This window comes from Hipposideros armiger, unplaced genomic scaffold (assembly GCF_001890085.2).
Source record: "Hipposideros armiger isolate ML-2016 unplaced genomic scaffold, ASM189008v1 scaffold_205, whole genome shotgun sequence".
In the NCBI taxonomy this organism is placed as follows: domain Eukaryota; kingdom Metazoa; phylum Chordata; class Mammalia; order Chiroptera; family Hipposideridae; genus Hipposideros; species Hipposideros armiger.
Genome location: NW_017731555.1, coordinates 2,143,019 through 2,164,256, shown reverse-complemented (window position 1 = coordinate 2,164,256; position 21,238 = coordinate 2,143,019). Strand labels below are relative to the sequence as shown.

Sequence of the window (21,238 nt, the reverse complement as noted above, 5' to 3'; positions counted from 1 at the left end):
CTGTTGTTCAGCATCTTAGCTGTAGAGGGCAGTGTCACTGGCCCGTATATGTGGGATCCAAACCGGGGTCCTCTGGCATTCCAAGCCAGCTCTTAACCATCACGCCACTTGGCCAACCCTGTACTATATTTTTAAAAGTTATCATTACGTAGCTATCATCAAAAAGACAAGAGATAACCAGTGTTGTTGGAGAGATGTGGAGAAAAGGGAACAATTGTACATTATTGGAGGGAATATAAATTTGTGTGGATGCTATGAAAAATATGAAAATTCCTTAAAAAATTAAAAACAGAACTACCATATGATCCAGGAAACCCACTTCTGGGTACATATCCAAAGGAAATGAAATCACTATCTCAAAGAGATATCTGCACTCCTATAAAAAATAAAAAAAATCTTATCAGGTGCAAATATTTAAAAATGTTATGGAAGGAACAATGTTTATCCAGGAAAAAACCAAATATTTCTTCTTGTTCAAAATGGCCACATTTACATTCATAATTCCATATTCCTTTCTGTAACCAGGTATCAGATGTCAGCAAACTGACAGTGTTGACATATGGTCAAAAGCAAACATAATGTAGTTTGGAGAGGTTGGATTCCTGCACTAAACTGAACCAGGGTGGTAAGGGACTGGGCCCTCCCACGGAGTCGCTGCTGCAATGGAAGGGTAACTTTAGGATTTTTTAGGTTTCTCCCCTGAAAGCGGATACTGGGGAAGTAAATCTATAATTAGGGGGTTATTTAAAATAGAGATTTGTGACCTGACAGACGGCAACCTGTCTATATCCCTAAGCACAGTGAAACTCTTTCCACCCCTTTGTCTCTTGCTGTGTATGGTCTATTGAAGGTTGCTAGCTTACAGGGCTGCTTGGGTTCATGTTACACTGCCTGAGAGAAGAAGGGTGTGTGGGACATTAGCTTTCTTTGAAATCACATCTAAAAATGATACATGTTATTATTAGTTGTTGCATTCTTTATTCTAAAACCAGTCATCTTGAGTTCAAGTTGTTACACAAGTGCTGAGTGCTCAGAACCTCAGGGTCAAGTTTCAAACTTAATAATAGGAAATGGAATTCTTTGTGCAAGGTGAATAAAGGCTACAGGACAACACACAGCAATCCTTAGTTCTTAATAGCCTGAAGAATTCAAAGCTCTTTAACAGAAGACTGGTATTTTAGAATGTTTTGCATATTTAAAATTCCATCAATAATCAATCATTCTAGTTGACAGTATGTACTGAGTGCCTTTGTATTTACAGCCCTCATATCAGATACTGTCTGTATATGTCAGGTAAGTGCTTATGAAATGTCATTCCCTATTACCTGTTGCTGTGGCCTGGGCCCCCATCTTTCTCTGCACAGTGAATTTCCACTCATATTCATTTTGTGTCTTTCATTCAAAATGAACATACTTACCAGCATATGATTAACATAGTGACTTAAAACTTTTATGAGGTACCTAAAATTGCAAGATGGATTTGCTTTCCCATTTATAGGACTCTATTAAGGGGCTGCCTATTTAACACTACAAATATATATCTTGATTAACAGGACAAATGTTTCAAAATTTTTAAAAAGTTGAAAAAAAACTTTATTATAAAATGTTTCAGATACAAAAAAAAACCCCAGGACAGTAAAAATGTTAAAGACACCCCTGTACCCACCACTCACATTTAACACTTTACCATATTGCTTCATACTATTTATTTTTAAGGAAAGCATTAATAATAAGAGTCAAAGATCACCCTCCCCTCTTTCTTCCATCTTTCCCTCCTCAGAGTTCACCTCTATCCTATTGTGCTTGTCCGTGTTTTTATATTTTCACAACTTATGAGTGTTTTATGTTTTTAAAATTCGCATAAAGGTTATACCTTACAGAAATGTTTACAATTTGCTTTTTCATTCAACATTGTTAAGATTTACCTACACTGATGCAAGTAAGCTATGCTATTCATTTGAACTACTGTTCAAATTCCACTGTATGAATATACCACTGTTCATGTATGCATTTCCCTTCTTAGGGGTATTTAGGTTGTTTGCAATATTTTACTAATACACAGGGCTACAGTGAATGAACCATCCTTCCCTCAGGTCTCATTAGCTCTACCTTCAAAATAATATACATCTTAAATCTGATCACTTTTCCTTATCCCACAACTACCCCAATACAAGCCATCATTTTCTTCTCCGGGGGCCCCTAAGTGTTTCCAGCTTTAACTCTTCCTCCCCTTCAGTTCATACATAGTTCACATAGCCCATGGGGTCAGATTGGGTCTTTCCTTTATCAAAGTTCTTCCCATCATACCTGGGATAAAATCTAAAACTCTTCCCATGGCCAGGAAGTCCCCACACCACCTGCCCACTCTGCCTCCCTTTCCCTAGCTCTCTAGAGTCCAGTGTACTGGGCTGCTTCTGCTCACTGCCAGAGCCTTTGAACCAGTTGCTCTTCTGCCTGAAGCCTGCCCTTCTTCATCTTCCTCCCTTACTTTATTTAGGTTACTGACCAGAACATTCCTCAATGAAGCCTTTCCTGTGTTCTCTTATCTAAATTGATAACTCTTTTCATTTCCTATTCCCTTATCCTGCTTTTATGTTTCTTTTCAGAAGTTATCACTTGACATGATCTTACTTGTTTACTTCTGCTTCTCCATTGGCATGTATAACTTCCCTGGCCTTGGTGTCCCCAGGACTCAGAATAGTGCTTGGTGTAATGTAATCCTTGACTGAATGAACAAACGAGAGAGCACCAGTACAAGACTCATTATGCACATTCTCCAGGACAGCACCTTGGAAACTTTGATGGTGAAATACAACATGAAATACACATTTTATAGAGCACACACACACACACACACACATACACACACACACACACAACACAAGTGTTTCAGGAAACAAGACTCACACTGACTATTCTTATATTTTTATTCTATTTCAAAAAGAAAGATAGAAGAAAATATGGTAGTTGCAATTACTAAATTGATTTCACAATTTGTCAATAGGTTCTAACCTTCAGTGTGAAAAACTTTGTTATAGGGTATATACCTACAAGTGTTGTTGGTTTTTTTTTNTTTTTTGAAAACTATGTGGAAATCTAAAAACCACGACTCCAATAATCAAAATAAGTTAGAAGTAAAAGTACAACATTGGTCTCCAGTTGAAATCATACAATTACTAGGGTAATAGCCAAGTATAACAAAGACCTCATGTTAGTGTATGTGCTCTATCTAGATATTCACTATGTGCCCACTGCTGTGCTAACATATTAACATAAGGCAGGGAAATGGGATCTGGTTTCCTTGGGGCAAGGTCCATCGTAAGTTGAGCTCATCTTACGATTACCTCAATTCTCAGAAATTTATTTTTTTAAATTTCTCGTTCATTTAATAGATACTTATATACTTAATAATGTACTTCAGTGCTTTCATATATTTTAATATGTATTTAAATGGTATAATAAATATTTAAATACTATATCAGCAATGTTGATGGTGGTTAAAGGTACCACGTATTCCATAGGTTATAGAAAGGCAAGAACTAGAGATGGGATGGATAGTGCCAGGAGGTTGTGAACTCTAATGAGACTGAGAAGCACCTTAAACATGGGCCTATGGCATCATCTCTGGATACATTTTTTTTAATTAAAAAAAGATATAATTTTAGGAGCTTTTTTTTAATAATTAGAAACAGGAATGTGAGCTTATGATTAGAAAAGTGATATGTGAATCATGTTAGTTTAGGCATCTTTGGAATTGCAGAATGGGAAAAGTTATGTGCTTATCAGGCTCAATAATATCTTGAACTTGTGAAAACATCAGCAGATTGTGTTAAGTAAAGTATGATAATGTAATACTTAGAACAAACACTAATAAACAAATATAAAGAGACACATTAAAAAATAAATAAATAAATAAATAAATAAATAAATAAATAATCAAAATGGAATTCAAAAACTATTCAAGTAACCCATAGGAAGGCAGAGAAAATAAAACAAAGAAACAAAAAGCCAAGAGGAAAAAAAAATGAATGGCAGATTAAAGCTCTAATAATAGCCAAAATGTATTGAGCACTTGCTATAATATTTGCCAGACGTACTCATTTAATCCTCACGCCAACCCTATGAGGCAGATTTGGATTATCATCTCCATTATAAATAAGAAAATAAAACTATGATAGAGATTAACTTGCCCAAGGGCATAAAACATGTGGTGGGTGGTAGAGCTACAATTCGACCTCAGGCGGAATCCACTCTTTACCATTATACTGAGCCAGTCAGTGTCTGAATACCCTGCCCCATCTGCTTAAGCACCACATTTGATACCACGTGATAACACTCCTCTGGTCCCAGCCCCTGCAGACTGGAACCTGACATAGGGTCTGCTGATCCACGAGACCTTAGTGGCTCCATATACACATACACAAGATGAACTGAAGCCAATCATTTTCTGTCCTGGCTTAGTTAATCTCTTGTTAATACCAAGAGATAATGCTGGTGAGTGGTAAGATTGAAGGCAAAAGGATGCTCTAGTCCGTGGTAGACCAAAACTTGCTGTGAGTCAATGTTATGGGGAAGTTAATGTTATTAGAACAGTATTAAGGAGAATTATCCAAAATTTGGATAAATTAGAAACTATAAAAACTGCCTGTTTGGGCTGCTATAATAAATATGTCATAGATTGGGTGGCTTCAACATTTATCTCTCACAGTTCTCGAGGCTGGGACTTCCATGAGCAAGGTGCCAGTAAATCTGGTGTCTGGTGAGGGCCTGCTTCCTGATTTGCAGATGGCTGTCTTTTCCTTGTAGCTTTACACAGTGGAAAGCAGAGAGGAAGCAAGCTCTCATGTCTCTTATAAGGGCACTAATTCCATTGATGAGGGGCTCCATCCTCATGACTTCATCACCTCCAAAGTCCCCACTCCAAATATCATCTTGTTGGAGAATTGACATCAATATATGAATTTAAGGGGCACACAAACATTCAGTCCATAGCACTGGCTCCATAAGTAATAAATACTAGTTGGAAATTGGTAAAGCCTAGTTATTCTAGTTATTATCTTTCAGAGTAAAAGTCTGAAAGATCAAGTCAAGTTTGTCACCAGCATTGTGATGGCAATCCTATCTCTAGGATGACAGTCTGGTTCTATTTGAACTCTCCTTTTTCATATTAGAGACTGGAAGCCAATGGTATATTAGTTTCCTGTGTCTGCCGTAAAAAATTAAACTTGGTGACTTAAAACAATAGAAATTTATTCTCACAGTTCTGGAGATTGGAAATCTGAAATGAAGGTATTGGCAGGACTGTGCTCCCTCCAGAAGCTCAAAGAGAGATTCTCTTCCTTGCCTCTTCCAGCTTCTGGTGGCTGTTTTCATTCCTTGGCTTGTGTCTGCTCACTCCAATCTCTGCCTCCATCTTCACATGACCTTCCCTCTGTATTTGTGACTTGTCCTCCTCTGGTATTTCTTATAAGGACACATGCCATTGGGTTTACGGCCTACTTAAGTAATCCACGATGGTCTCATCTCAAGATCCTTAATTACGTCTGCAAAGACCCTTTTTCCAAATAAGGTAACATTTACAGAGTTTGGGTATTAGGACAATGATATGTATTTTGAGGGGTGCCACCATTCAACCCATTATAGGTGTCCTGGGCATGGTACCCACTGTTTTTATGGAAGCCTGAGGAGAAAAGTAAAGTAGGGTAATAAGCTTTCAGGTTTCTGTCAGGGTTTGTTTTGTTTAATGAATTCTGGGACACATGGAATCACTGAGTGAGTGGCAGAGCTGTCTGTGTGCTTTATATTTGAAGACTAGGGAAAGCTGCTTTTAAAAACAATTGAGATTAGGATGAGCCATTACTATTCACTGAGTTTCCTTTGGGGATTCCCAGGAAGATAAAATGAAAGAAAAACCTGAAATTCTGCCTTTTGACCAGTGGAATTGATGGATCACATGGCAATTCTATGTTTCACTTTCTGAGGACTGCTGGTAGATTGGTTTTGAATTCTATAGGTCAATGTGCAGATTAGGCTCTTCCCTGGGGCTCCCTCCGGTATCTTGAATTTTGTTCACTCCAGAAATTAACCAATCTACAGACAATCCCTAAGTCTCCTTTTAGTTAATAGTTAAAACTTCCTCTCTCTGCACCAATTCTGTTTCCAAGAACAGCTGCTTAAAAAGAACAGATATGAAGAAGGAATCAATGACCTGGGAACTTCACAACTAGGACAGCTTAGAATAAATTGCCTATGAAAGGAACAGATTTTTCACACTTTTTTTGGGAGGGTACATCCCAGTTGTTTCCAAAGGGGGAGATGATCAAATGAAAAAAACAAAAAGCTCTTGAGTACAAACAAATATCTTGCCGGGTGCCTGCAAATGGCTGAGCAGAGCCTGCTCAGGGCAGCCCCCAGGATGACTGGGAAATACTTCATAGCTGGCAGCCCCTAACTACAGGCCCCCCTTGCCCTGACCCCATCTTCTGCTCTTGCTCCCTCATCTACCTGCTCCCGCTAATCTTTATCCTCTCCAAGTCACCCTAACTCACCTCAGCTTCCCTTCCTTTACATTGTTTTTGTTTTTGTTTTGTTATAAGACAGGGAGCCACTCTTTTGTATTTTCTTCCAAAATCATTTGTGCTAATTCATTCTAGATACTTTGGAAAGAACAGAAAAATAAAATAAAATTTTAAAAAATCACCAATAACATCCCCAAAGAAATCTCTGCTAACATTTTGNTTTACATCTGTAATTTTGTCATTTCAAAATGTTATATAAATAGAATCATATAGCATGTAACCTTTTGGGGATTGGCTTTTTTCACTCAGCATAATTCTCATAATTCATCCAGGTTGTTGTATGTATCAGTAGTTTTTTCCTTTTAATTGCTGAGCAGTATTCCAAGGTATGGCTATACCATAGTTTGTTTAACCATTCAGCCATTAAAAGACATCAAAAGATGTCAACTATGCTAGGAAGGAAGGGAGAGAGGGAAGGCGGGAGGACAGATGGGATGGAGGGAGGAAGGAAGGGGTGGAGGAAGGAAAGAAGGAAAGAAGGAAGGAAGGGAGGAAGGAAGGAAGGAAGGAAGGAAGGAAGAAAGGAAGGAAGGAAGGAAGGAAGGACATCTGGATTTTTTCTAGTTTTTCACTATTATGAATACAGTTGCTATGAAAATTCGTGTATAGGTTTTTGTGTGACCAAAAATCTTCATTTCTCTGGAATACATGCCCAAGAGTACAACTGCTGGGCCATATGGTATTGCATGTTTTGTTTCTTAAGAAACTGCCAAATTGTTTTTCAGAGTGGCTGTATCATTTTATATTCCCATTAGCAATATATGAGTAACCCAGTTTCTCCCTGTCTTCACCATCATTTTGTCATATCACTAATTTTTTTATTTTAACCATTCTGACAGGTGTATAGTGATAATCTTTTTGTGGTTTTAATTTTCATTTCCCTAATAGCTAATGATATAAAACATCTTTTTATGTGCTTATTTATCACTTATATGTCTTTTTCTGTGAAATGTCTCTTCATGTGTTTTGCACATGTTCAAATTGGATTGTTTGCTTTTTTTACTGTTGAGTTTTGAGAGTTATTTATATATTTTAGATACTAGTCATTCTCAGAAATGCAGTTTATAAATATTTTCTCCCAAACTGTCTTAATTAATTAAGCTTGTCTTAATTCTTTAAATGTTTGGTAGAATCTCCAGTGAAACCATGTGGGCCTGGATATGTCTTTCATGGGGAGTTTTAAAATTACACATCTGAGCTCATTAGTAGAGGTTACCAGGGCCTGGGGGTGGGAGGTGGGGCAGGGGAGAAGGGAATGCGGAATTATTATTTAATGGGTACAGAGTTAGTTTGACATGATAAAAAAGTTCTGGAAATGGGTAGTGGTAATAATTGCACAACATTTTGAATGTATCTGATAACACTGAATTGTATGCTTAAAAATGGTTAAAGTGGTAAATTTTACATGTATTTTACCACAGGAAAAACAACAACAACAAAAAGCAGCCCACCAGAAATCTTAATTCCACAAGGACTCAAGGGGGTCAGGTAAAGGGTGGGGGGAGTGGGAAAAAGTACCACATTCCCACCCCACCCTCCCCCAGATTTCCAGAGAGGAAAAGAAATTACTATTGGAAATGAGGTGGAATTATTAATAGCCCATCATAACTCACAGCTCCTTTTCATTATAACAGTGTTTAATAATTAAGCTTTTAAAAATCTAAATAAAAATACTTTTCACTATCATGACATAGAACCTCTGTAGCCACAAACATGTACTCACTTCATGGGCTGTCAGAGAGAAACAAGAAGAAAACACCCAGAGTTGTCATCTGGCCCAGGGAGACAGAGATCCAGCCTTAGGAGAACTGACATCGCCATCCTTGGTGAGTGTCACCTAGTGTGAAAGCAAATGACTCTGATAAGATACTCAGGCTAAGTTAGGCGTCTTCTGGAATACTTAGGGCATTTAGGCCCAAAGGGATGATTTGGAGTGGGACACAATGATTCTACCCAAATAGTGTCCAGACGGGCCTGGTAAAACTTGTCCCTCCTGGGTTGTGACTCAGACTGGGCTACCCACTTTGAATTTAATGAAAGAATTGTAAAAGTGGGAGTCGTGGGGAGGCCTTTCCTGTCTCAGCAAGACCAGCATCTACAGCTACAAGTCTCAGCAAACATCTGCATTAGTAACTCAGGGGATGATGCGATGATGTGAGTGGTCATAGCAAGATACTCTGCTTATTAGGACCACCAGGGCTGGGAGCAGAAAAGAGGCACTGGCAGGTGCAACAGGGATGCTTTGATGGTAACAACGGAGATTACAGGAGGCTTTTGGGCTGGAATTTGAAAGGCCTAAGGAGTTTGGGTTGTATCCTGAAGGCAATAAGGTTTTCAGCATAGGGACAGTATCAAAAAATTTGCGTTTTAGAAAAATCACTCTGGCAGCAGGCAAAGAATGTACAGGAAGGGGACAAGGAAGCTGTATGCTAGGGAAACAGTTTGGAAGCTATTCCAGCTATCCAGACAAGAAATGATGAGGCCCTAAATTAATATTGTTCAGGTGGGACTGGGGGTGGTGGTGGTGAGCATAAAACTGAATAAAAGAGATATTTAGGAGGTCAGGGAAAGCAAGAATGTAAAGAGTGGGGAAGGCGTGTAAAACGATAGGATTAAAAAAGAGATTTAGNCACCCCCACCCCCACCCCCACCCAACCTTACTACAGCTGCAGGACGTTGCCTGAATGTAACGTTACTTTTTGCTCTAACGGAAACCGGAACGTAGGGTCTGCCCCAGGAGAGGTTAGAAGGTGGGGGCTGGGTGAAAAGGAAGAGCATGACAGGCCTAAAATAATATCAGGGTAAGACACGCCCCGGGGGAGGCAGGAGTTCTGGGGGGGAGGGGAGGAGGCGCGTTGAGGGCGTGGTTTCAGACAAACTAGGCTTTGGCTTTCAGGATGTGTGGCTGAGCTTGGAATCTGACGTGCCTAGGTTCAAATTTGGGCCATCATGTGACTTGAGGAATCCATTTCACCTTTCTGAACCTCAGTTTCCCTATTTGTTAAGTGGGCAAGAAATTAATCATGTGAAAGCATACTTAGGTGCGTGACACAAAAAGCACCTACTAAGTGGTATTATTTATTACCTGCCTGTCAAGAAAGTTCATCTCATTTGCCATGTTTCTTGTATGGCCTTTACTCCAAACATACATTTGTCTGATAACTCTTGGAATTGCTGACTGGTTAAACACCCAGCATAGATTTCCCTGACAGCGTCCAATAGAATGCCTCCCTTGAGACCATTTTGGGCCTCTGACCGCAGATAGATTGGTAAGTGGTGATAATTCCTGCAGTAATGCAAGAATACTGCTGTTTTAGGAGATTGCAGATTTGAGTTCTCCTTCCAGCCCTATGATTTGGGGCACTCTATTTCACCTCCACAGAGCATTGAATTTCCTCCTCTGAAAAAAAGGGTGTTTCTGAGATCTCTTAATAGTTAGTACCTCTACCTATTATCACATTTTCTTGCCTTTCTAAAGGGACAAAAACTTCCTAAGATGATTGAATGGAGTCTACTTAGGAGCATAGGTTGGTTGGGTACTATTATCATGAAAAATTTTATTTGCAAGAGACTGAAATAAAATGAATAGTTTTAGGTGTAGAAAGAAGGTCAAGAATGTTCTGTTCACCAGAAACCTCACATCTTGGTGATATTTGATGGGACCCATAGCAAAGCTTGCCCTTTCAAATGACTCCTTGTGTAAGGAGACATTTTTATTCCATGGCTATATTTAAGAAAAAAAATATAGGAATTAATAAAACATTTAAGAAATCTCAGTAAATTTTAAATGCCAGAAACTGCTGTCTCTTTTACATGAGATAGATGCCAATTGCATTTTCTGATGAGCAGTGCCAGGCTGTTAAGTGTTTATGAATGAAGGAAGTATTGTCATATCTACAAGTAATTTGAAAGGACTTCTAAAAACTGAAGACATGTATGACAAGGGTCTGCATAAAGAGCTGAATGTCAGGCCAGGCTAATCGTGCTGAAGTGGAATCAGGCATTCTACCTGGGTTTAGAGTGCTATTTAACCTTTAACTTGGCTCCCAGTACATTTGTTCACTGGGTTGAGCTATTTGATTTTTAAGGACTTGTGCTGAAATCTCTCTACCCCTCCTGGTTGGAACAAGGCTTGTTTGAAAGCCTGCCATCTTGAAGTGGAGGTGCTGCCCAGTTTTTGTAGTTTGGGAAATTAGCATCACAGTACATAGCCCAAAGCTTACATAAAAAGACCTCATTAGCTTGATTTTGGCTGAAGGAAAGGAATCACTCCACCATTTTGTACTTTTGAAATTTCCTTTTAGAAGTGCAGTCTAAATTTTTTTTTAAGGGCAGATTGTAGAAGTTTGGCGTTAAATCCCTTGGGAGCTCAGTATAATGCTGAGATTGGGGCCTTTTCAGGTAGGTAGAGGTACAGTAACTCTACAGATGTTTGAATAAATTGATAAATGTCATTAGTTTTCCTTCACAGTGATCCCTTTTTAGGATTTTACGTAGTTTTGAAAAAAATTTTGTAGCAATTGCAAATCCTCCTTTTTCTGTGTAGGGCATAAGAAATGGACGTATCTAATCTGTGCTGTTTGAACCTACTAAACTCAAAAATGATGTCTTTAGTTAGAAACTGTAGTGAGCATCCCACTTAATAGTATTGCCATTTCCATTTGCAGCAAAAGGATCGCAGAGTAAAGAAGAACTTCAAGAAATTCAGCTATGTGAAGTTGATTTCCATGGAAACCTCGTCATCCTCTGATGACAGTTGTGACAGCTTTGCTTCTGATAATTTTGCAAACACGGTAAGTGCTGCCTGAGAATAAACAGAATTGAGTCTGCAGAGCTCAAAATGCCCCAAATGCTTTGTACATGATTAAAACTGCTTGCTTTCTGCCTACATTTCTATACAGCCGTTAAGAAAATACAGTATGCACTGTAATTTCATTTCACTTTTTGCTGTGGTTCTAGGTAGTAATTGTTGGAGGTAGATTAGCTACTTATTCTATCCTTTGAAATGTCGCCTAACCTAACATGCTTGATGATTTGCCATAACAACTCAGAAATCATTTGTAAACCTCTGAACCATTTTTCTTTGTAACAAAAGCTATTCTCTTGTAGTGCACTTGTAAATGTGATTTGCTCTCTGCACGGTTTATGGAAAATTGGTTCTTGAAAAGGGGGGGGAAATGCACAACCACATTTATTTATTTATTTTACAGAAACCTAAATTCAGGTCAGATATCAGTGAAGAACTGGCAAATGTTTTTTATGAGGACTCTGATAATGAATCTTTCTGCGGCTTTTCAGAAAGTGAGGTGCAAGATGTGTTAGACCATTGTGGATTTTTACAGAAACCAAGGCCAGATGTCACTAACGAGCTGGCCAGTATTTTTCATGCCGACTCTGACGATGAATCATTTTGCGGTTTCTCAGAGAGTGAGATACAAGATGGAATGGTGAGTTCGAGAATTTCACCAATATCAAGAAGTAAGGTACATTTTGAGGCATGACATACTTGCTTTAAAATAGTTTTTTTCCTTGTAATTTTCATTTTAGTCATGCCAGAATTTGTTGATCTTTTTAAAATTTAAGAGTATTTTCTTTGTATCTTAAAACAGTTTTTATTAATATAGTCCTACTTGTAAAACCTGAACATTTTGTAGGCCCTGAAAATCTTGGAAACTGGTAATATAAAATCGGCCAACTGCCAGATTTCCGTTGACACAGAAATCTAGGAAGGACACATGTCCTCAAGATTAGCTATATTGGCATTTAAGTTTTAGTGCCCAACCCTTAAACAGGCCTTTTGTAAATGTTCCCATTGTGGACCTGTGCATCTGGAAAACCTGTGAACTCATGTATAGGAGCTTGAGTGCAGATAATGACAATTAGGGCCCTTCCTGCTTCCACTTTTGCTCCTTGGTCTGCTTTTCCTGTGCACACTGCCTTGCCTTTTTAACCTCTGTCCTGCTCAAGCCACTGCTGCTGGTGAGGTACCTGGGTCCCACTCTCCCTCTCCCTGATCATATTGTTTAGTTCTGCAGATGTTTTCTTGTTAGCAAGATTTTCTTGACAAAGGAAACAAACAGTGTGTTGATTTACAGTCTGGTGCGGGCTCTCCAGTGTATTGTGGTCTAACATGGGTCCACTGCTTGGGCCATGCTTGAGTGACACTGACAAAAGTGAGAGCGCCTGGCCAAGGAGTGTTTTATCACCATCTAACTTCATGGTAATATACTATTTCCTCTAATAAGTGATGTGTGTCTATTGGAGCTATTATTGCAAGGGCTGGTGTCCAAACCTGGATGTGACCCAAACGTTGTCTATAGCCTGAATCACTTCTGGGCATTTTTCAGATCTTTGTAGATGCTGGTTGTTAGGATTAATAAAATGACAATCGATTAAAACTCTTAGAACTCATAAAAGTTTTTTGTCATTTTATGTCTCTCAGCCTGTGCACACTAAAAGTACATAAAGAAAAAATAAATAAAAAAAATAAGAGTACATGAAGAGTAGCAAAAGCTATGGGGATTTTAGAAATTTGGTAATTTAAAAGTGGGTCTTCCCTTGCTGGTACTTTATGGGTGATGTTTTTTGTTTATTTTTTCTCAACCGTCACCACAGTCAATTTTGGAATATTCCCATCACCACAAAAAGAAGCCCTGTACCCATTAACAGTCACTTTGCATTCTTTCCCAACACCCTCTGTTCCTAGCAACCACCAATCTGTTTTCTATTGTTATAGATCTGCCTATGCTGGACATTTCATATAAATGGAACCATACAATATGTGGGCTTTTGTGACTGGCTTCTTTCACTTAGCACAGCATTTTCAAGGTTTCTTCATGTTGAGGCATGTGCAAGCACTTGGCACCTTCCTATTGCTGAGTAATACTCCCGTGTGTGAAGATGCCATGTTTTGCTTACCCATTGATCAGTAGGTGGGTGTTTGCGTGGTTGTACCTCTCTTGGCTGTTAGGAGTAACACTTCTATGAACATCCATGCACAAGTTTTTGTGCGGACATAATGCTTTTGAGTAGATATCTAGGAGTGGAGTTGCTGGGCCATATAGTAACTCTTTGTTTATTTAACCTTTGGAGGAACTGTTTTCCAAAGTGGCTGCACCATTTTACATTCCAGCCAGCAACATTTATGGGTTCCAGTTTCTCCACATCTTTGCCATACTTGTTATTGATTTAGCTCTACTAGTGGGTATGAAGTGGTATCTTGTGATTCGGCTTTGCATTTCCCAATGGCTAATTTTAATACATATTTAATGGAAACCTAACATTACTTTGAAATACGATTAAAAAAAAAATTAGTCTTATAAAAAGTGAATTAGAGGGTCGGCCGAGTGGCTCAGTTGGTTAGAGCGCGAGCTCTGAGCAAAAGGGTCGCCGGTTCGATTCCCACATGGGCCAGTGAGCTGTGTCTGAGCTGAGCTGCTGCAGAGCTGCCAACAGGTGGCAGGATGGCTCAGCTGGTGAGAACACATACTCCTAACAACAAGGTTGCCGGTTCGACTCCCACATGGGATGGTGGGCTATACCCACCCAAAACTAAGATTGAACACAGCACCTTGAGCTTAGAGGCCACGAGCTGCCAACCGGCGGCTGGATTGCAACTGGACTTGGAGCTGAGCTAGCTGCGCCTCCACAACTAAGATTGAAGGACAACAACTTGCTGTTCCCCTTCCCCAACTCCCCAATAAAATCTTTTAAAAAAAGAAAAAGTGAATTAGAGAGGTACCAAGAGTAGTTAGAGTCACAGAAACAGAGAGCACAATGGTGGCTGCCAGGGCCCTGAGGGAGACGGCCTGGGGAGTTACTGTTTAATGGGTGTAGTTTCAGTTTGAGAAGATGAAAACATTCTGGAGATAGACAGTGGTAATGGTTGCACAACAGTATGAATGTATTTAATGCCAGTGAACTGTACACTTAAAATGACTGAAATGGTAAATTTTATGCATATTTTACCACAACTTTTTAAAAAAGTAAATTAAAGCATTGAGACATCTTTAATATAGTTTAATATTGCCATAAGCATTGAAACCATGTTTATGAGAGCACACGTATTTGTTCCTGTAGGAATTCTTTTAAAAGAATACATAAAGACCTATTTTTAAAGAAATGAAAAGGGGAGCTGGTATTTTCACATTTTAAAAAAGGGGGGGCTCAGAACGACTGGCTATGGGGTTATAAAGATGGCTTAGAACAGTGTGCCCCAGATATGCTACCTGAGTTAAACTGTATTCAGATTGTTGTATTTATTTGTAATTCCTGAATTTGTTACCCAGAGCTGTCAATCAAAATTGACAGTTAAAGTGATCAGTTAAAATTTATTTGATGCAAGTGTCTTTTGTTCAAAAGGGATTTTGTAGTCATACTGGTGCAGCCTGTTCGACAGTTAAGTCATTAATGACTAATTGTTCTGATTAAAACTAGAGGCTGCAGTCAGACCATGCAGGCTGCAGGACCCGCAGTCAGTGCCGTCAGGCCGGACCTCTCCGGGTGGCCATGAAGTTCCCAACTCGAAATACCAGGAGGGCAGCCAACAAAAGAGCAGCACCCCCTAAGCCTTCAGAGAGTTCTGTGACTGATCCCGGTTCTGATTCAGAAGACGAAAATGGCATGAAGTTTTTGGAGAAAAGGGCTTTAAATATAAAGCAAAACAAAGCAATGGTAGGTATCTGACTTTGAATGTGTTAGAACTATTTTAACCTATTTTAACTGTTCCCAGCTTTTTCTCTAAGCCACTTGTTGCTTATCTGCATCAAGAATTATTTTCAGTGTAGCTGTGAAATCTTGATAATGTGTGCTTTAAAATGTGTTTCTCTCCCTAAACTAACTTTTCTTCTTCTTTTAATCTATTCAAGTCTTGGTAAACATGTAGGGGAAATCAGAAACTCTGAGATGTGCTACACTGATTTCCAGAAGTTGCTCATTTTCAGCAGTTACAGTAAACCAATAATTTCTGTTTAATTTCCTTCCTTTTTAGCTTGCAAAACTAATGTCGGAATTAGAAAGCTTCCCTGGATCGTTCCCTGGACGGCGTTCCCTCCCAGGCCCCAGTTCAGTGAGTGCCAATCCTTGTTTGTTCAGCAGTATTTGGGGGGTGTCTAAGGTACATTGCTCAGGATATCTGAAAATCCAGTTTCTTATTTATTTATTTATTTATTTATTTATTTATTTATTTATTTATTTATTTATTTTTTATTGGGGAATTGGGGGATGGGAACAGCGTTGGGGAATTGGGAGAAGGGGAACAGACAAGTTGCTGTCATTTTGTTCTTCAGTCTAGTTGTGGAGGACGTTGCTTCACTGGCCCAAGTTGGCACCAATATTGCACTCTTCCCCAGTGAGGCAGATCAGTCGCCGGCTTCTGGACGGCCGCTCACAGCGGCTGCTGGCCGCTCACGCTGGCTGCTGGCTACATACGGTAGCCCATGGCAACCACTGCCACAGGGACTGCAGCCTATGTCGTCGCCGGCGACTCATGGCAGCCCAGCTCCAGGTCGAGCTGTTGTTCAGCATCTTAGCTGTAGAGGGCAGTGTCACTGACCCTCATATGTGGGATCCGAACCGGGGCCCTCTGGCATCCCAAGCCTGTTCTTAACCATCGCGCCACTCGGCCAGCCCTCCAGTTTCTTAATTTGTGTGGCCCTCTAGACTGAGAGGAAATAGAGGAAACTTGCTGATAGATCTCTGAGAGGTCTTTCTTGTATCCTGGGGCAGGTGTGGACTCCCCATGCCATGAACCCCGCCTTGATTGTTTATTTCTCTCCATCCCAACTAGGCTAAGCCTGTCAAGGGCAGGGAATAAAGATTGACATTTTTTTCCTGTGTCCGCAGCATTAGCAAATTTTCCTCTTGCCTGGTAGATGCATAGTAATAGATGTTTTTTAAAATCCAAAAAGGAAGAAATTATTTTCTTAACCAAGTCATGGCCTAATATATGTGATTGTATTCTGAGGAGCTAATTTGGTGCAACTCGGGAATCTGGTGTGTCTGTTGTGGTACCAAAAAAAAAAAGACTTTCTTTCCCTGCCTCTCCCTGAGGCGAAAGGGAAGAAGCAAGCAAGGAATGGAAGAAGGAAAACCATACATAAACATTCTCTCTCTTGCAGTGTAGGAACAGTGAGTATGTGTCAGGGTTTAAGAGATGTCATAGAAAAGGTGTTTTTGGAAAAGGAGATTTGTTCTTAAATCTTTATTATGTGGGTGAAGAAGTAGATCATCTCTCAGTTTGAGAGGAACTGCGCTTGGTGTTACACAAGCAAAAGTACAATGGCTATATCGTTTTGGGGCTCATTTTCCATGCATTACAGAAAGGATAAAGAAAATTAGAAAATGGAGCTCTCCTTTTACTTAAATAAAAACGTGTAAAGAGGGCCGGCCCAGTGGCTCAAGTGCTCGCTCAAGAGTTTGAGCTCTGAGCAGCAGCGGTGTGATTCCTGGCCCGAGCTGAGCTGCCAACAGGTGGCAGGGTGGCTCAGCTAAAAACAAACAAACAAACAAACAAAAACCACATAAAGAGCAGGTGCCACTTCTCTTCATTCTGGAATAAATGGGTTCCATCATATGTGTTTTGTTTAGCAATCAAAGACACCCCGAAGGCGTACCTTTCCAGGTGTTACTTCCAGGAGAAACCCCGAACGGAGAGCTCGTCCTCTTACCAGGTCGAGGTCCCGGATCCTTGGGTCCCCTAGCGCTCTACCCACAGAGGAGGAGGAAGAGGAGGAGGAGGATGATAAGTACATGTTGGTGAGAAAGAGGAAGGCTGTGGACGGCTACATGAACGTGAGTTCTCATTTGTGCTTGCTTTTCTGTTTTTCATCTTCGGTAGGCCCAGTGTCATATACACAGCACAGGTACACTCAGCCTCAACACCAAATGATTCATGTTAAACGTTCCTTCTCAAACCATTTAGAATTGTTAACGTCACACAAACTTATTTGATGATTTTTGTTAGTGGGTAAGGAAGTCAAACTTGTGTTCTTCAGCTTAGTTGTAGGAATCATTTCCATAATGTCCTGTTATCCTTAGTAAACTTATGACTTTCTTCCTTTCCATAAGCCTTAAGATTTCCAGGCTGAATTCTCTGTGAAGTTATACATCAAGTATTTGAGATTCAGAGCTGGGGAGTCAGTAAGAACACTCACTGTTCATGCCTGTTGTGCAGGATGATGACACGCCCAGAGGTCGTCGCCCGGGAGCCATGACGCTTCCGCATGTTATTCGCCCAGTGGAGGAAATTACAGAGGATGAGTTGGAGAACATCTGCTACAATTCTCGAGAGAAGATATATAGCCGTTCATTGGTAAAAGCCTCCACATTATGTCTGAAAATTATTACGTCTGTGAGAGAGGAAGAACAGCTTCTGTCCTTAGAGCTTTGCTAATGTTCTAAAGGTCTTAGCTTATGGAATGTGTGCCTATGTGGTTTTTTTTTTTTTTTTTACATAAGAAAGAGAATTTTGTAGCATCCTTGGGATTTAGCTCTCTTAAGCCTTCAGCAGCTTTAAATCTTTTAATTTTGAACTTGATTCATTAAGCATATTTGCGGTGTATTATGTGTGTCTACGTAGAGAGGTACTGGGGGTTTGGTGGTGTGCTAAAAGTAAACGAATTTGGGGCAGGATTTTTTTTTTTCTTTTTTTGCATGATAAGATCTTTTCTTGCAGAAAAGTAATTTTTTATAGCATTGAGTCTGCCAGGTGAATGAAATCACCATGCTTGAGGTACTTTTCATGCCCTGGCATATACATGTGTATGTAGATGTGAAATGAGATTCAAAATGTCAGACTACCCACAAAGAAGGACATTTCTTGAAATATGCTATTTTTCTCTACAAAAAGCAATGGGTTTTTTCCTTCTCATTACTTGCGTATTATTTGTAGGGATCTACTTGTCATCAGTGCCGCCAGAAAACTATTGATACCAAAACAAACTGCAGAAACCCAGAGTGCTGGGGCGTTCGAGGCCAGTTCTGCGGTCCCTGCCTTCGAAATCGTTACGGTGAAGAGGTCAAGGATGCTCTGCTGGATCCAGTAGGTGCCTTGAAAGGGTGGTCCTGTGGGCTTGAAGGTCCGTCCTGAGCTGATGGGGCCAGAAAGGCATCGGTAGAAGAGTTGGGCCCTTAGTGTTGTGGGCACTCATTTCAGGGGAGGCAGGTAAGTTCATATCATTGGTGCCAGATTGGTGTGAGCCCCTTCCAGAGTGCTCAGGACGCGGCCATTCAGGGAAACTTGACTCTCCACTCAGCCCTGGTAGTTGCTGTGTGACTTTTGTGCTCAATTTCCCGAGGGAACATTTAGGCATGACTAAGGGATTTTAACTGTTAAGAATTTTTTTTTTAATTAAAAAAAAATAGATTTAAATGCAGTTGATGATAGTTACCCTAGAGGATAAGTAGAGTCGACTAGATAAGTAAGGGGGGAACTAGGTTTGATTTAACTGTGCCTTTTCACAATTCTCCTGCAGGACTGGCATTGCCCGCCTTGTCGAAGCATCTGCAATTGCAGCTTCTGTCGGCAGCGGGATGGGCGCTGCGCCACCGGGGTCCTTGTGTACTTGGCCAAATACCAGGGCTTTGGGAACGTGCACGCTTACTTGAAAAGGTAATGGTTGGCTTTTCTCTCTTCCACACCCAAACCTTACCTTCATTTATGTGTCTTAAGAGGATGAAAGAAGTCCGAGTCTGGTTTATCTCTGGGTCGGAGGGGTGCAGGGAGTGACTGGAAAGGGGGCACATTTGGGTGTCTTTACCTGGGTGGCAGTGATCCATGCTGTACACGCGCGTGTAAAATTCAAGTTGTACCCATAAAATTCAAGTGTTATAACATGTTATAACTCAATGAAAATTCTGAAAAGAGTGAATTAGGCTTTCAAAAGAGAATTCTTAGTTGGAAAATGCTATCCTGACATGTTCCCTCTTCTCTTTTCAGTCTGAAACACGAATTTGAAATGCAAGCATAATATTTGGAAGATCACTGCCTGCCTTCTGCTTCACCAAGCTTCCTTGTTAAAGTTTCCAATTTTGTCATGTGGTTGACACCAGAGTTAAGCATTGTGATGGCCGGGCCGGTCAGTTTTATAGGCAACTCAAATCAAACTAACCTCTGGACAGACAGGTGTTTCCGAGCATCGTGGAGCATATTGCTAGCCATGCTTTGTCCCCCTGCCGTTTCGCCTTTGCTTTCCCTGCCCCCCACCCCTCACCCCACACCATCCCCCCTCTATTTCCAGTGGTTCTCTGTCTCCATCTAGTTTCTGAATTCTTTTCATTTTATTTTGTTTTTTAGTTTCTGAATTCTTTTTAAATGACGGTTTTATGAAAGCATGTTTGATTTAATTGGTGTTCAAATAACCCTGGAATCCACCTATAAAACCAAGCACTTAGAAACACAGTAGTAGTGTTAACTACTAACATTTTTTAATTCTAGAGACCAGCTTTCAGACTTGTTTACACAAAAATAATGGGTATGATTCAGTGTTTTGTACTAGTTGGCATTTTTAACAGAATCAAGGCACAAAAGTCTTAAAATACTGTGGAGAAATGAGGCAATTGCTGGAAAGTGGAATATGTTCCTTTGGGCGCCTCTCATGAGAATATTCCGTGTATTGTGCTTGTTACACAGGTTGTCGGAGCTGACACTTAGTTGCTATTTTCTTCCACTGTGAGGTTGGATGGTGCATCAGACTCACAGAGTCCAGGACCCAAAAGTTTGTGGGCAGTTCTAGAAGTCATTGCAGAAAAGGCATGTAGGCAATTAGGATGGCGAGGCTTCAGAAATTGATTTGAATCCATAGTATAATGGTAGTTTGCCAGATTTATTTCAATTCATAAATGTGTAAGGTATTCCAAATAAATTCTCGAGCATTTTTGCATGGAAAATTGATACTAATACTAGTCTACAATCCTTTGCAGCTTTTGCTTTCTTGAAGAAATTATAAGCTAGGCATAGGTTCGTGTTCAGCTTTTAAGCACTTGTAGAACAATGAGAAGTGCCTTTTTGGAGATGGGTGACTTGCCAGTTTGTTAACTTGGCATCCCTGCCATTAGAGTTTCTGGGCCAGATTCATATATCATCTCCCTCTCCCATTTTTTGCATTAAATCATTTGGTGGAGGTGAAATACAAGTGTCCATTTTGCTTTGCATATGCAGCCTGTTGCTGTACCCATGGTTTTATGCATAATTGGACCTTGAATCAAATGTAAATAGAGCTTTTCTTCTGTAATGCTTTTATACAAAGTTTTTATTTTAATAATAAAACATTTTATTCTAGCTTGTCTACTTTTCTAAATCTTTAATGCTCAATCTTACTGCACTGAATTCTAATTTAAACAACAGACCCTTTCTGCCCTTTCTAGAGTCTCCCTTTTGGTTTAAGTTTCTGAAGGTCAAGGGCCAGACAGGGCGGGCCTACCTTGGCGATGTGACTAATAGTTGTGATCAGAGAATCAACCAAGACAGCTACATCGCCAGATAGAAAATAATAGGTGTTCATGAAGTTTTACAATGTTGTTTTCCTTTACCATTTCCCAACCCAAGAACTAGGAGCAATTTCACAATACTTACCTTGCTTTTAGCAACCATTTAAATGTTTCCAAAAGGGACACTGCTTCGAGGTCTGTTCCAGGACTGAAAATCAAAAAGACAAAAAAGG

At 40.0% G+C, this 21,238-nt stretch overlaps 1 protein-coding gene across 2 annotated transcripts in view; it reads left to right on the top strand.

Annotated features, from left to right (window-relative positions):
• The window catches only part of CDCA7 (cell division cycle associated 7), a 31,627-nt gene extending 10,827 nt beyond the window's left edge, over positions 1-20,800 (top strand). Inside the window, exons 2-10 of one of the 2 annotated variants that reach the window (XM_019653704.1) lie at positions 11,246-11,371; positions 11,789-12,025; positions 15,015-15,251; positions 15,568-15,645; positions 17,166-17,369; positions 17,752-17,889; positions 18,469-18,618; positions 19,052-19,188; positions 19,516-20,800. In XM_019653704.1, coding sequence (XP_019509249.1) covers positions 11,246-11,371; positions 11,789-12,025; positions 15,015-15,251; positions 15,568-15,645; positions 17,166-17,369; positions 17,752-17,889; positions 18,469-18,618; positions 19,052-19,188; positions 19,516-19,546 — 1,338 coding nt within the window. In that variant the 3' untranslated portion in view covers positions 19,547-20,800. The remainder of the gene's footprint in view (positions 1-11,245; positions 11,372-11,788; positions 12,026-15,014; positions 15,252-15,567; positions 15,646-17,165; positions 17,370-17,751; positions 17,890-18,468; positions 18,619-19,051; positions 19,189-19,515) is intronic. The other variant, XM_019653705.1, reaches the window with a different exon arrangement.
• Positions 20,801-21,238: the final 438 nt, after the last annotated feature.